The sequence below is a fragment of the Blennius ocellaris genome, assembly GCF_963422515.1.
Source record: "Blennius ocellaris genome assembly, chromosome: 8".
In the NCBI taxonomy this organism is placed as follows: Eukaryota; Metazoa; Chordata; class Actinopteri; order Blenniiformes; family Blenniidae; genus Blennius; species Blennius ocellaris.
In genome coordinates this window covers 22,616,349-22,630,816 of record NC_137657.1, presented here as the reverse complement: position 1 = coordinate 22,630,816, position 14,468 = coordinate 22,616,349, and the positions used below count along the sequence as shown (strand labels likewise).

The 14,468-nt window shown below is 39.4% G+C and overlaps 1 protein-coding gene across 3 annotated transcripts in view; it reads left to right on the top strand.

The window, feature by feature from the left end:
* The window catches only part of col14a1a (collagen, type XIV, alpha 1a), a 144,597-nt gene that overhangs the window by 49,976 nt on the left and 80,153 nt on the right, over positions 1-14,468 (top strand). For 2 of the 3 annotated variants that reach the window (XM_080501030.1, XM_080501029.1), the window contains 8 exons: positions 614-753; positions 2,867-2,999; positions 3,855-3,890; positions 5,227-5,369; positions 7,201-7,333; positions 8,361-8,483; positions 11,006-11,155; positions 13,895-14,011. In XM_080501030.1, coding sequence (XP_080357156.1) covers positions 614-753; positions 2,867-2,999; positions 3,855-3,890; positions 5,227-5,369; positions 7,201-7,333; positions 8,361-8,483; positions 11,006-11,155; positions 13,895-14,011 — 975 coding nt within the window. The remainder of the gene's footprint in view (positions 1-613; positions 754-2,866; positions 3,000-3,854; positions 3,891-5,226; positions 5,370-7,200; positions 7,334-8,360; positions 8,484-11,005; positions 11,156-13,894; positions 14,012-14,468) is intronic. The other variant, XM_080501028.1, reaches the window with a different exon arrangement.

Here is a 14,468-nt window from a genome sequence, read left to right as displayed (position 1 = left end):
CAGAAAATAGTTATATCGCTATCATTTGTAGGCAAACCATTTTCTCATACTGCCAAACAGCGTTGAATTTTATTACCCTTACTGGTCCTTCTGCCACTTTGGCGCAGTGCCCATCTCATTTACACCTCGGCATAATAGTGCCGTCACATTAAAAGGTCATTTCGCTGTCCCTGACTACTCTGTCACGCTAACAGCTATTGATTTGTAGGAATATCCCTTTAAGCAACAAGCAGTTGGGCTGCACTGCTGAGTCAGCTCAAAGAAATGTATGTCTGGCTGCGCTCACTCTAAAGGACAACGTTGATTTTTATTTATCTCCTGGCCAAGTTAGTGCAGTGGACCACATTTACGAAACTAGCACAAATGGGTTTGTACTTTCAAATTGCTTTAGTGAAGATGTATGAAATGGTTAGAGCCTGCAGGCTTAATGCTCACACTAGAAATCTCCATGAACGTTTTTTTTGCAACTTTTTACTCAAATAACTGCAAAACTTAAAGGGGAAATAAAGTGGCTGAAGACTGTCAAATCAGTGTTTGGAAAAAAAAAGCTCCAGGAAGTTTCGAAACCTTGGGTTTAAAAGAACAGAAAAAAAGGAATCTCTGTTTATCTTAGCTCCAGTGCCTGGTCCATTGAATCTACGCTCTTCTGACGTCCACACCGCCAACTTCAAGGTCAGCTGGGATCATTCTGCAGATGACATTGTCCTCTACAGACTCTCCTGGGCACCATTCACTGGAGGCGACACAAAAGAGGTCAGGAGCTTTACCTTTCAATACATAAATGCTAATAAATGTATATGTGTAAACCAAACTGATAGTGTATGTAGCAGCTTCCACCACTGATTACTACATATTACATATATAGCCTCATAATAGGAAAAAAAAATCTGAATCATTAGTATGGAAGTGAAAAACCCACAAATGTGTTTTTTTTTTAAACAGTAAATATGCACATAAATAATAATAATTAAGCATCAGATGATAAATTATCTCCACTTAGTCAAAATGTTTTATTTTGACAGCAGCCCATATATCATGGCTCAACCCAGAGGCTGCACCTACTGTGGCCACATGAAGAGAAGTCTACTCTTAAGACTCTCATGGGAGCTCAGCCACAGTTCTAGTGACTGGTAAAACCCCTGGCATGGTTGAGTATAAAAAAGGGGTTGAATAAATCTAGAAATTAATGGCTTGGATGTTTTATTACCATGATCTGGGGGTTTCGAGACAGCTGGGAGGCAGCGATAGAGCCCTCAGACTGTGTGCGCTGGTTGTGTGAGCCTGTATGTGTTTGTGTTTTGCTGAGAGTCATCAGAGCTGAAAATAACACTCTGGGGAGTTGGAGAGGTGGGGTGGTAATATCACCAGCCGAGACAATAGGCATACTTGCAGCTCTTTCATTTGTCACTCTCAGCACACACGCACACACGCACGCACGCACGCACGCACGCACGCACGCACGCACGCACTATGCTCTGTATTGTTTTGTCTGATAAGAGATTAAAAATGTACAGATACAATGAAATATGACTGACAATAAAGCTTCATTATTATCCAATATCTGTTTTGGAGCCTTCAGTGGTCTTTGTTAATCGATAAAGCAAGTGTTTTACTGTCAGGGAACAATATGGAAATATATCGCACTAACGGCACAGAAATTTAAAACAGAGACTGAGACAATGACTCACTGAAGATGCTCTTGCACCGGTGAGAGCACAAATGACCGGTCCCCTGTGGTCAAATCTGCATATACCTGAGCTTCGTAAAGAAACACATTTCTGCACATGATTATTGAGTCATCTACAGTAACGTCCAATTTCAGATGTAATCTCAGTGGAAAGAAGCAGTACATTTGATGGCCCTATTTGCATGTGTCCCGGGGCCTGATTTGTCTCAGTGTAATGCAAATTATAGTGGTTGTTTTGGACTTCTAGAGTTGCAATAGATTCAGCTGGAAACTTCCTACATTCAAGGAAAACATTGTCATCTTTAGCGCTCATATATTGTAGCTATAATAAGTCCTCAAAATAAAGATTGTATTGCAGCTGAATTCTGCATATTTAGTTATTCTAAATGCTTTGCTACTTATTTACAAGTCGTAATAAATTCAGCACAGTATTACAAGAAAGCCGCATACCGAGTGTGTGTTTGTTTTCGTAGACAACCAGCTTGTGGAAATATTTACGTGCTGTCTTCATGACAGAAATTACGAGCACTGAGGCGATCTGTTATTTTATGCTTTTAGCAGCTTTCTCCACTAAAACTCAGTGATGACCTTGGTTTTTAAAGTCTGGAGTTGTACTTAGGATATAAATAATCTTGTCGGCCAGTTGACTCATACCCAAAATTCTATTGCATTTTGGGGGAAACTGAGGAAAGTCTTTGTATTTAGTCTATTAAAGTGAATACAGTAACAACAAACAACTCCATAACAATGAAATCTGACATGACACAACAATTCACAAGACCTGATCTAATTTGATGTAGTTGTGTGCAGGTTTTACAGATTTTCCTCAGTATTTCATGTAAATGACTTCTGTTTTAACACAAATACCTTTTATCTATTACAATTTCTTCATACATAATAGTACACCAGATTAAATTGTTATATAATAAAATTGTTGCTGTTAAAGTCATACGTGGTTTGATGCCTTGGATAAATCCTTAATAACAGGTAATAAAACAAAGGAGCTTGCACTTTTTGAAATATAATTTCTCCTAAGTAGACCATTGGGAGAATCATACTGTTTTAAATCAAATGTAACGTGTGTGTGTGTGTGTGTGTGTGTGTGTGTGTGTGTGTGTGTGTGTGTGTGTGTGTGTGTGTGTGTGTGTGTGTGTGTGTGTGTGTGTGTGTCTTCTGTAGGTGGTCTTGAGTGGAAGTGATAACAGATACACTCTGCGTGGTCTCAGCCCTTCTACTAAATATGAAGTGATGCTGACGGCTGTTTTCAAAGATGAATCCGAGAGTGACACTGTTTCTGTAATAGAGACCACGTGTAAGTGAAAATACATGTTTTTTATTACCAATGAAAAATAAATCCAGCAGGTATTGTTGTGATCTTCAATCGTCTGTTTCACTCAAAGTTTTACAAAGTGTGGGAGAAGTGTTACTAATATCCGGCTTTATGCTGGAATCCTTTGTGTTTTTAACATTTTAAGATATATATCAAGTGCTGTTACGTGTGTGCAATCATCATAACTGTTTCCCTTGTGGTTTTTTGCACTGCATTTAAAAAAAGAAAAAAGTCATTTTGAGTCATAGTTTATCCCTCCACTTTGTTCTATGTTTTCTTGAGAAAAGGCATCCTCCTGATATTCAAATTTAGGCAAACTCCCACATAAATAATTAATTGGATTTATAGTTTAATTTTATAATATTTTCAATGCATCTCAAACTGATCTATAAATGGATGCATTATAATTTAATAACCTTAATTTAGAGACATACAATTTTCACCAAATTATATATGAAAGTTTTCATAAGTGCTTGTAAAAAATGTGGCCCCTCTTGCAGCGAGATGTCTGACTACATGTATAAGTATCATATCCTAGTGATATACTGTATTTCTAGCACTAATGTGTTCCATTCAGCCTGTGATCTGACTGTCTCCTGCTTACTGTAAGACGTTTAAATCAGGGGTTAGTTTTAGGATCACAGAATTAGCATTTCTGAGTCAGTGCAAAGCCGTGCATTGATTTTTTTATCTGAGTTTATCTCAGAAGAGGAAAATCAATTTACCCATCAATAATGTGTTATGCATTTATATGCAATTGGCTCAGTTAATGACACAATGAGTTGTTAAAGAGACCTCGTGCTCAATTATTTGATTCATGCTCTTATTTCCTCCCAGTGACTAAGACGACAACAGTTGCCACCACAACCACAGGTAAAAGTCTGCAAATTGGTCTTTTTTTTTTCTTAAATAAAAAATAAAGAAGCCATGCTGCAAAGTAGTGTGACATCTGTGGTTGTGGCTGTGATGTAGCATCTTGTTTTCAAAGTTGTCTTGTGCATTAAGAAATGTCAGAACCTCAACAGTTACTTTAAACTGTGTTGCTAGCATGTGTCCAGTCGGCAGCATACTAATTTCACTTGCTTGTCTCTTTGAAAAGCCATCCTTACAGAAAGATTGGCCAATTTTTAATCATGACTCGAGCCAAGGCATCTGTCAACAAACTCCTCTGCCATTGCGGTTTGAAAGACTCCTCTAGCTGCCAGTGCTAATGCTGCCAAAGTGCAGCAACATCTCTACAAAGTCCTTGTTGCAAAGTTTTGGCCATTGCTTGTGATTGAGTTTCAAGAAGCATTAGTGAGGCCTCCCAAGAACCCCACACTGTTCAAACTATCGCTGATAAACTCAGAGCCTTTGATGACATGGTCTTTGCTCGATGCAAAAGGCTCAATGCTAATCTTCAAAAAAAAAAAAAAAAAAGTTTGTTAGTTCTCTTATGTTTGTTTGTTTACTGACTCAACTTCCCAGAGAGACTAAAGTTCAGAGGATATTATCTCAACTCTTTAAGGCATCAAGAATGTGCTTTGTATGAATGGCAGGCTTCATGGAATTGAGCCTGAGCAGTTTTTTTTTTTTTTGTTTTTTTTTTAAAGTTCATGGCTTTAAAAAGAAAAGAAAAGAAAATTCATCATGTCCTCTATATTCAAATTGTTGCTTAATTTCCTTAAAATTCACCACATCTACTTTGTTTGGAAATCGAGGTGATCATTGTGAAAGGTACAGTTTTATGATGTAAAGTTTCTTGTATTTTTGTGAAGGTTAGTAGATTAAAATTACTATATTTTATAATGTCTATGAAGCACTCTGATTTCACAGAAGTCAGAGTGCTAACCACTACAACGTCATGCACCCCCCCAAGTACTTCAGTTAATCATATATTATGTGTGGAAGCCCTCAAAGTGATTCTCAGGTTTTCTTTTGTTCAAAATCTCTTGAAAGTGATGAGAATTTAAAAAAAACCCCACCATTAAAAGTTCATTTTGTGCCCCACCTGCTCTGGATTTTGGTCATCCTTGCAGCGGATGTTGGTATTCCTTTGACAGTAGCTGCTATCATTTCTTTCAGCAGGCTGGTGTTTTGACTGACGTTTTTCTAAACCACAGTTGTGATGAAAGCGCAGTTTAAGCCAAGATTTCATTTCAGTTTTCGAGGTGTAATTTCTGCAGTTACCCAGTGCAGTCACTGCTGTCTGTGATGTGTGATGTTACAGCGGAGCTTCTGGCTGTGAGGAACCTTCGGCTGAGTGACGAGACCACCCAGAGTTTGGAGGCTTTGTGGGAGCTGGAGGACCCCAACGTGGGGAGCTACAGGGTCTCCTATGCCGGCCCCGATGGTGAACGCAAGGAGGAGTATGTGAGTTGATCACGATGTGATCTCACGCTGCTACAGAAATCATTCACAGATGATCGAGCGCAGGTGGAGAGTTTGAAGAGTGACCCAGTCCTATCCTATATTTCTTCTAAGAGCTATTTTAGATCTCCCTCTGTGTCTTGAAGCCGCTTGGCCTTCGAACTTTCATGCAGGGATACACACAATTCTCGCCTGTTGAACTGTGAACATTGGTTTTATGGATTACATGATGTTGAAGGTGTGGTCAGAGGAAGATCCTTGTTGTTTCAATCATCCAGCTAACTTGATGGCACTACAGTGGTCAGCGTTGGGTCATTTGCTGGAATCAGAAAAGTGATTACACTTTTAGTCCCGGGCTACTCATCCTCTCCTTTGTGATCCCTCTATCTTCCCTAAGAGCCCTTATGCTCAGTGCCACGTACTGACCCAGACACACAGAAACACTCCTCCTTCTGCTCCCTCCATTTCTCTGCTTTTCTCCCCGCTTGCTTTCCTCCCCCCTCTCTCTCTCTCTCTCTCTCTCCTTCCTCCTCCCGCGTTTTAATTTCCCTGCATGGTGTCAGAGCTGTAGAAGATGGAGAGGCCAGGCCAAGCCAGAAGACATTCCATTATCTTTTCAGCAGCCATTTACCTCACTGGGAGTGGAGATGGAGGGCAGTGGAGAAAAGAGCAGGAGAAACAAAGAGAGGTGGCAAAAGAAACAATAGCTGAACAGAATGGGAGAAAGGCTTAAACCTGCCTGCCAGCTGACAGATAAGGGTTGCTGCAGGTCGCACCTCGTTTTAAAAGTTCGGACGTGCTTTGGTGCAGTGCAATGAGGAGAGCAGAGAAGATGGTTCAGTGTGTTTCTTGAAGGGGGGATTATTTGCTTATGTATTTAAAATGTTTGTGTGCCTTTCAGCTTTGACGCTGGAAGTGTTTCAGCACCGCAGTCTCAGCGGACAGCTCCTCTCAGAGCTTGGGCACTCTCAGCTTTACCTGGCCTTACCTTCACACACCTTCCTCTGCCTCTTACTTTAAATCTGTCCCTCACACGCACACCAGCACGCTCATCATCGTTTGACCAGAGATCAGTGCGGTTAGCACAATAAAGAAAAGTTAATCTTTCAGCTTGCTTGTGGTAAATTCTTGTTTTGAGAAGCAGGAGCGCTGTTGCGAGTAGAGCTCCAAATGTTTGAAGGCTTTCTGATGTGCATGCTTTTCATATAAATGAGTTCAATAAAGAAGGAGCTACCGAGAGTAAGTTTCATTATTGAGTTTATTGGAGACTCAATAGCTCAGTTACTTCAGTCTGAGTTCACAATGCATTCACATATTTGACTTCAAAGGTAATGTTATATGTATTAGATCTTTTGCATAAAGTTATTGTGCAGTCATTTTCCTTTGCAGCTTAGTTTGCAGTAACTACTGGAGAAAGGGACTGTTTTATAAACAGTAAATGGCCTCTAATGCACATAAATAGAAGCACTACCTCTCTTTGCTCTTCTGTGTGTCATTGTTGTCATTTGACTTAATGAATGAAACTTGTTCATTTTTCTTAAGCAGTAAACAGATTTTACAGGTAGTTCTGTTCATGTTTCAACCTCAACAATCTCAAATATTTCTATAAGATCGTGGAGATGAGTGCAATGTGTGAGTCATCGTAGTGTGACGGTCAATGCTCCGCAGGATCCTGCCTCTTCAGCCCTTACCTTATTCCTGTGTGTGTGTGTGTGTGTGTGTGTGTGTGTGTGTGTGTGTGTGTGTGTGTGTGTGTGTGTGTGTGTGTGTGTGTGTGTGTGTGTGTGTGTGTGTGTGTGTGTGTGTGTGTGTGTGTGTGTGTGTGTGTGTCTAGGTGTCAGTTCCTGTCAGTCAGAGGAGAGCAGTGCTCCAGCCGTTACTACCAAACACCCAATATAAAGTGACGGTCACGCCGGTGTACAAGGACGGACAGGACGGCATCACTGTCTCTACACTTGGCTCCACGTGTAAGCCTCTAACACACACACACACACACACACACACACACACACACACACACACACACACACACACACACACACACACACACACACACACACACACACACACACACACACACACACACACACACACACACACACACACACACACACACACACACACACACACATGGGGAGTTGAGACCACGGTTAGCTGTCATCTCTTCAGTTTCAATTACACAAAGATGCAAATGCTGTGAATGTGACAAATCTGAAAGTTAATCACAACAAATTTTATTAGAGCGCCAACGTTGATTTGTGTCGTATTAATTTTGCATTAATATCCTTTCCCAGCGGAGGGTATGAATTAAACTGATCACAAATACTGATGTGCTCCTAATTGTTTTAATAAAGGCCGCTGTAATTACAGCAGCTCCTCTCATTAATGAGACGATTAAATTATTTTCTCGATTCTAATTGATTTTCTCAACTGGTCTCCTGATTCTCTGTTATGAGACCATCTTGTCATCGCTCAGAGAACTGAAATATCAGACAATATATAATGTCTTATTACATGAGGGAACCATAGCTGATTGAAATGTAAATAAAAACTTGGACAGTGGATTCCAGGGAGATTGTATCTCCAGTTGTATTTGTTTTTTTTCTTTGTTTTTTTCAGATTACTGCTTGAAAGAATGATCAACTATTAGTTGTTCTCTGACACTATGGATAGATAATGTAACACTTTATTTTTCTTTCTCTCTTTATGTTTCTCTATATATTGACCATTTGTGTTTCTGAATGAGAACCAAAGTCATATTGACACTCAGTATTGAGCACACTGTCAGATAAAGCTGTTTCCTCCACACAGGTACCAAAATCTTTCAAATGACTTTCAGCCCTACATCATACAGTCAAAACATGGAAAAAAATGACTGCTACAGAAAGAGCCTTCATGATTTTCCAAAACTTTGCTGCGCATTCTTCTTCCTCTAAAATGTGAAGGTGTTCTGCAAATGTTTTCTGGAAGCTGATCTTAATTTCATTTTGGCAGTGGCCCTCTCTTCACCTGAAAATCTGCGCGTGTCGGAAGAGTGGTACAACCGCTTCAGGATCAGCTGGGATCCACCAACATCTCCTGCACAGGGTTACAGGATCGTCTACCAGCCCATCTATGGTACGTGCATGCGTGCATGCAGGCACACAGGTCCTCGAATTGACATTTCACTCAGATTCAGGTTTTTATCGGCACAAGAACAAGACACACGGGCTTATTTATCACTATACTGCATAATACTGTATGAATAGATACGTACACACAGATATACTGCGTATTTCACACATGTCTTTATAGTACACACACACACACACACACACACACACACACACACACACACACACACACACACACACACACACAGACACACACACACACACACACACACACACACACACACACACACACACACACACACACACACACACACACACACACACACACAGATATCGATGTGTTGTTATCTGTCAAGAATAGGAGTATGTCTTTTCATTGGAGCCCGCTTTGCCCCTGGGACCAGGCTCATTCAAACGTACTAATCCGTTTGGTACATGAGGCTCCAGCAGCAGTGACAAACCTGTGACAGACACATAATAACTTTTTAAAAAAAACAACCCCACTCTGGGTGTTTTGGCTTTCCTGATAGTGAACTCTTATTTATTTATTTTTTTTTCAAACGTGAAGCTTGAGGCTTTCAACAAAATGTCAACAATCCAGCACTAAAATAAGACATTAGCCTTTCTCATCTTTGTCCTGAAGCATCATCAAAGCCCATTTTCAATGTTCTGCCGCTCGTCTGGTGCTAATTGTTTCATCCTTCCAAGGCAAGGCTCCGGTCTTTATTGTTTCCGTGTCTGTTTTTAGTCATCTCAACACAATTACTGTGTCTCTGAGCATCCAGCTTGAAGCAGACAGGCTGCATTAATCTGATTTTAGGAATTAAGTCGAAGGGAAATACATTTTACCCGCCTGCCGTTTCTACCGTAAGAATTTTTGCAGGCCGTGGGGAGAAAAAGTGCATATGCAAGGACTTCCTAAACAAATATACAGCCACAATATATATTGTAAATGAAAACCCACTCAATGAACCAAAGGCACAAAATGTACAGACATACACCCTGCACAGGCACTGCATATGCAAATCTGCAGCCTATTTTAAAAGAGTTGTTGGATACTTAACCGCTGCTCTATTTTTTTTTTTTTGTACTGTATTGCTTTCATTTCATTAGTAGATTAACCCTTTAATAAATGCATGCGAGTTTATTATTTTATAAAACCCTTTGCTATTTAACAAATCTGCATTTGATTCTTTTTATGGCATCTTTTGTTTTATTTAAACAGCACAATCGAGAGTGTATGAAGTTGTATGCATATTTCCCTGGTCATTTCACACAATATAGAAAGTTTCTATGTCCCCTCTAAAATGACATCAAAGTGAAGGGTAGCATTGCAGATCTTAAACTTGCACAACATCAACATATGTTGTGTTTTCGGTGCCGGTATGACTCTCATAATTACAAATAGGACCCAACTGGTGGACCAGCTATATGAAAAAAATACCTTACTGTCTATTGTGTAGCTGCAATTCTCAGATCAATGCTGAACTTCCTGTGTTTCCCTAATATTCTACTAATATAAGAGAACCTGAATGAAAGCTCTAATGACTTAATGTACGCTGAATTTGAAGTTCTTAATTTGAACAATATGGTTATTCAATATTAATTCCATAATAGTGATCACTCTCATGGCTGAACTTTGTGGCCTTTCATATTTTCTAGTTGCATGTCTATTATTGTCTTTTCATGACAAACAGCATGTTCAGAGCATGGTGGGAAGAACTGCTGTTTCTTCAATCAGTTTCTATTTTATATCTATGTCCATCTCATTTCCAGTGAACTTGTACACGCATATAAATATTTTTTTCCTTAAATGTAGATCTTGAAAGAAGTTCTCTTCATGAACATGCATTAATGAAGCCCACAGCTGACAATGCTGTGTGTGCACATATGTACAAGTGTGAGCTTCCATGTTCAAGCCCCATTCTCTCAGTGAAAACTCCCTGCAAAATTAGCATTAAACCTGTGGAGACCACCGACTACCAAAGGAAAAGGTTCTTGATCTATGCCGCAGGGCCCAAACTTTTTTCAGCGAAGGCTGGATTTGATCATGCGCAAGCGCCTGAGGTGCCAAACGGCCCCCGATTACAGTCTTTTAAACAACAAAAAAATACTTTTCATACTTGAAAATAGCTTTTCAATTTTTCATAGCAAAGTGTTACAAGCAGTCACAGGAGGGCAAACTCTGATTTCTTCTTGGGGCAATTGTGTTGTACTACATTGCAGAATTGAATGTGCAGCAAACAGCCAAGGCTGCTATTGATACACACATTGAAAATAATCTATGTATATAAAATCATGCTGCCAACATGAGTTGAAATTGAAACAAAAATCTGGTGAAGAGTTGTAACAAACACCATAACTGTCTCATGTTGACTCAACTCTGTTGCATACCTTAGCTGACAAAATGTCCACATTTGAATGCTTCATTACAGTCTTCAACATAGGGTTTTGTTGTTTTGGTTTGCAGTGCATATTCTGAAATGCAGCTAGTCTTCACCTCGTCTGTACTCCTGTGTTTCTCAGTTCAAGGCCCGGTTCTGGAGAAAAGTGTGGGTGAAGATGTGAACTCCATGCTCCTTCTGAACCTGCAGAGCGGGACAGAGTACAGTGTTCAGGTGACAGCTTTCTACCCCACAGGGCAAAGTGAGCCCCAGCCAGTGAGCGCTAAGACACGTAAGTACCTTTATTTTGTTATAAAGCTGCAAAGAGCAGCTCTGATATCTGTCTGCACGTTGAAAGGAGACATGTTACATGCAAGCTACTTTTAAACAGAAAATAGGTTTGTGATAGCATTGATAAAGTCATGTTCTTTTTAACTTTCACAAAGAAGAATCTCACTTATTTCAGGTGGAAAAAAAAGGCTGAATAAATCTTATCTAAATGAGCTACAATTGGGACTCCACTACCTGAAGTTCTCACTCCGGATTTCTCAGAAAGGACAGCGTGACTATTAAGAGCAGGAGAGGAGACGGAGTAGTTTAAAGAGTGTGGGAACGGTACAACATGCATATTAAATACCTGCTGATATCTTGTGCTCTGATTTCCATTGAGACTTTAGCAAACAGACAGATAAGACACGGGGATATTAATATTTCCCTGTCGGCCAGTGAGAACAATCCCTTTTGCATATAGATTTGCTATCAGCAGGCTCAGTAAGACTGAATACAGGTTTTAATGCCACTCTCATTAAAAACAAATACACAGAGGAAGCTGGAGACTGACACCAGTTGTAGATAGAAAAAGAGAAAAGTTGTTGCGTTGTACCAGTATGTCTGCATACTTAAGTTTTTCAGTACTCCTTCACTATATCCAAACACTAGAGTCACTGACTTTACATGTGCTTTTCGAAAACTGCTGTGCCCCGAAACTATAAAATGTGCTGTTGCCTCTTGATCTTAATGTCTGATTGCTCCACAGGGACCAAATAGTGGCACAGACATAACTAATCTCTCATTTTAATAGCTCATGAATTTCACATTGATTGGTACACAGCAAAAAGTTCTCTGAAATTTTTTGGGGAAAGCATTTTTACTTAACTTCAAAGCACAATGCTGAGCAGTACGATGTGAAAATGAAATGCTAATTGTTTGATTTGCACATGATCTGTAAATAAAGGAGAATTCTTGTAATTCAGAGGATTTCTTTTTTATTAATTTGTGCTGCAGCACTGTGCCATCCTTCATCTGTTCTTTAATCACACCCCTGCAGGATGAGTTACAGCTCCCTCATGCTTTCCTGTCTCTATAAAACTCTCATAATGAAAGATGGTTTCATAAGGAGAGAAAGATGAAATATGAGGCACTGACATGTAGATTTAACAACGCTCCATATTCAAACTTGGCACTTGGGCATTGTTGGGGCACCAAATGAAACAAGGCCTGTTTTTTCTTTTCTTTTTTTTCTTTTTGACAACTTTTCTTTCCTCACCTGCTCTTTTAAGACACTTCAACAAAGCTATATATGTATGTTTTTATACTATTTATATATATATATATATAGATTACGTTTGCGATCCACATTTTTCTATCGTTTTGGGTATTTTTTTTCCATGCTGCAACCAGCAGTATGTTACCTTGCACCGCTGGCCTGGGATTAAACATTTGTCTCTGAATATTCAGCAGAACAAATATTTAGTGTCAGATGCAATGAGTTCCCAGTGCACTGATACAATTTCAGATGTATCACATTTCCCCATGTTACGCAGGGCTTAGTTAAATCATTGTCCTTTTTTTTTTTTAACGTTACATTTGAGCTACCCTGATGTATTACCAGAGATGCATTCAATCATTCATCACTCTAATAGGGTGGATAACATATTTCCCAGGATGCACTGCAGTCATTGGAGCCTTATCATGGGAACCAACTGGCATGTTTGCACCAATAAATTACAATACAAACATGCAGCATAAAACACGTTTATTGACACTTGGAGGACCATTGCCATAAATTACACAGGTTTCCCTTGAATTACGTTTTATGTGGTTTATATTTAGCTGTATGAGCAGTGAACATTATTTTTTGCAGCACTGGTGAAGGAGTAAATACCGTGAGCTGAATTAATATATTATTCGTGTATAAAAGTGAGAAAATATTTGAACTCAATCATGTGCAAGGGTGAATGAACAAAATCTATTTTCCCATTGGGGGGGCCTCCATTGTTCCAAATGTAATAAGATGTGCTAAATTTAGACATTCATATTGATTCTTGATCATTTTCCTTGCAAACATTATTATTATTTTCATTTTGAGCCTCACACACTTTCTATGCAATGCCTGCCAGCAGAGTTTGTACACCTGTGTGCACAAGAGGGAAGGGTTTTTTTTGTGCATCTTTGCATATTATTGAAAGTAATGATGGATTGTCAAATGCATTATTCAAGAGTATTTAAAATGAGCCACCTGCCATATGGTTCCAGCATAAAAAATCCATTTACTGGTCTGGGAGCCAGGTTTATTCGATAACATCAGCAAATTCCGCTAACAAGGGACAAACAACAAAAGAAACGAAGAGTTAGTCAAAGGAAAGTGGGACTCCTGGGAGGTCTGCTTACACCAAAATTTCACTTTCAAGCGAGCATCAAATATTTAAATGATTTTTGGTGTTTTGCATTTTGCTGCATCATGCAGCACCTCTCCAATGGTCATACTAGTCTTCACTAATTTACTTTATAATTTCTAACGTCTACTTATATTAAAACCAAAATGAATAATGTAGCAGTGGCCATCTGTAAAGACACATTTGCACTCTTCACACCTAACAAGAGTAACACGCTGTTAAATTTCACGTAGCAGCAGGCCATGAAATAAAGGTTCAGGGCTCTTTGTCAATTTGGTGTTGCATAGATACAATAAAGCTCCAAGATGTTTGTCTCACTGTAACCTCTCTGCTGTTGGCTTTTTGTCTTTCTTCAGTGTTTCTCGGGGTGTCTGGTGTGTCAACCTACCAGATTCGTCCCAACAGCATGTGTGTTCAATGGCAGCCTCTTCTACATGCCTCCTTATACAGAGTCTCCATACAGTCTACTCTCAGTAAGTACACTTATTGTTGTGATATGTTCACATCCTTCCAATGAATAATGGAGCAATGTGTGGCCAATTTTTTTTCAAACCCTGTTAACTGAAGACTTCTGGGGCCTCACATTGAATGTTAACACTGTACATGCGGTGCATGCCAGTTTATTCTTATATACTTCTGTGTGTTTTCCCATCCTAGTCCAATCCAATTCCCAATCTCAGTTTTAAAAGATGATGAAGTTAATTTATGCTGCAGGATTTTCATTACCTTCTTCTTACGACTAAGAATACAACATCAGTCATGCAGGTCACTCTAATTCAATTGACCTATGCAGTTCAAATTAAGTCTAAACTCATCACCTTGCAGGCTGAGATCACACCTTTTAACTGCAGCAAAACCCCCAAAAAGTACAGAATTTATTCATGCAAAAGTTGAGTTGCATAAAGGAGCAGTACAGACATGCAGTGGACA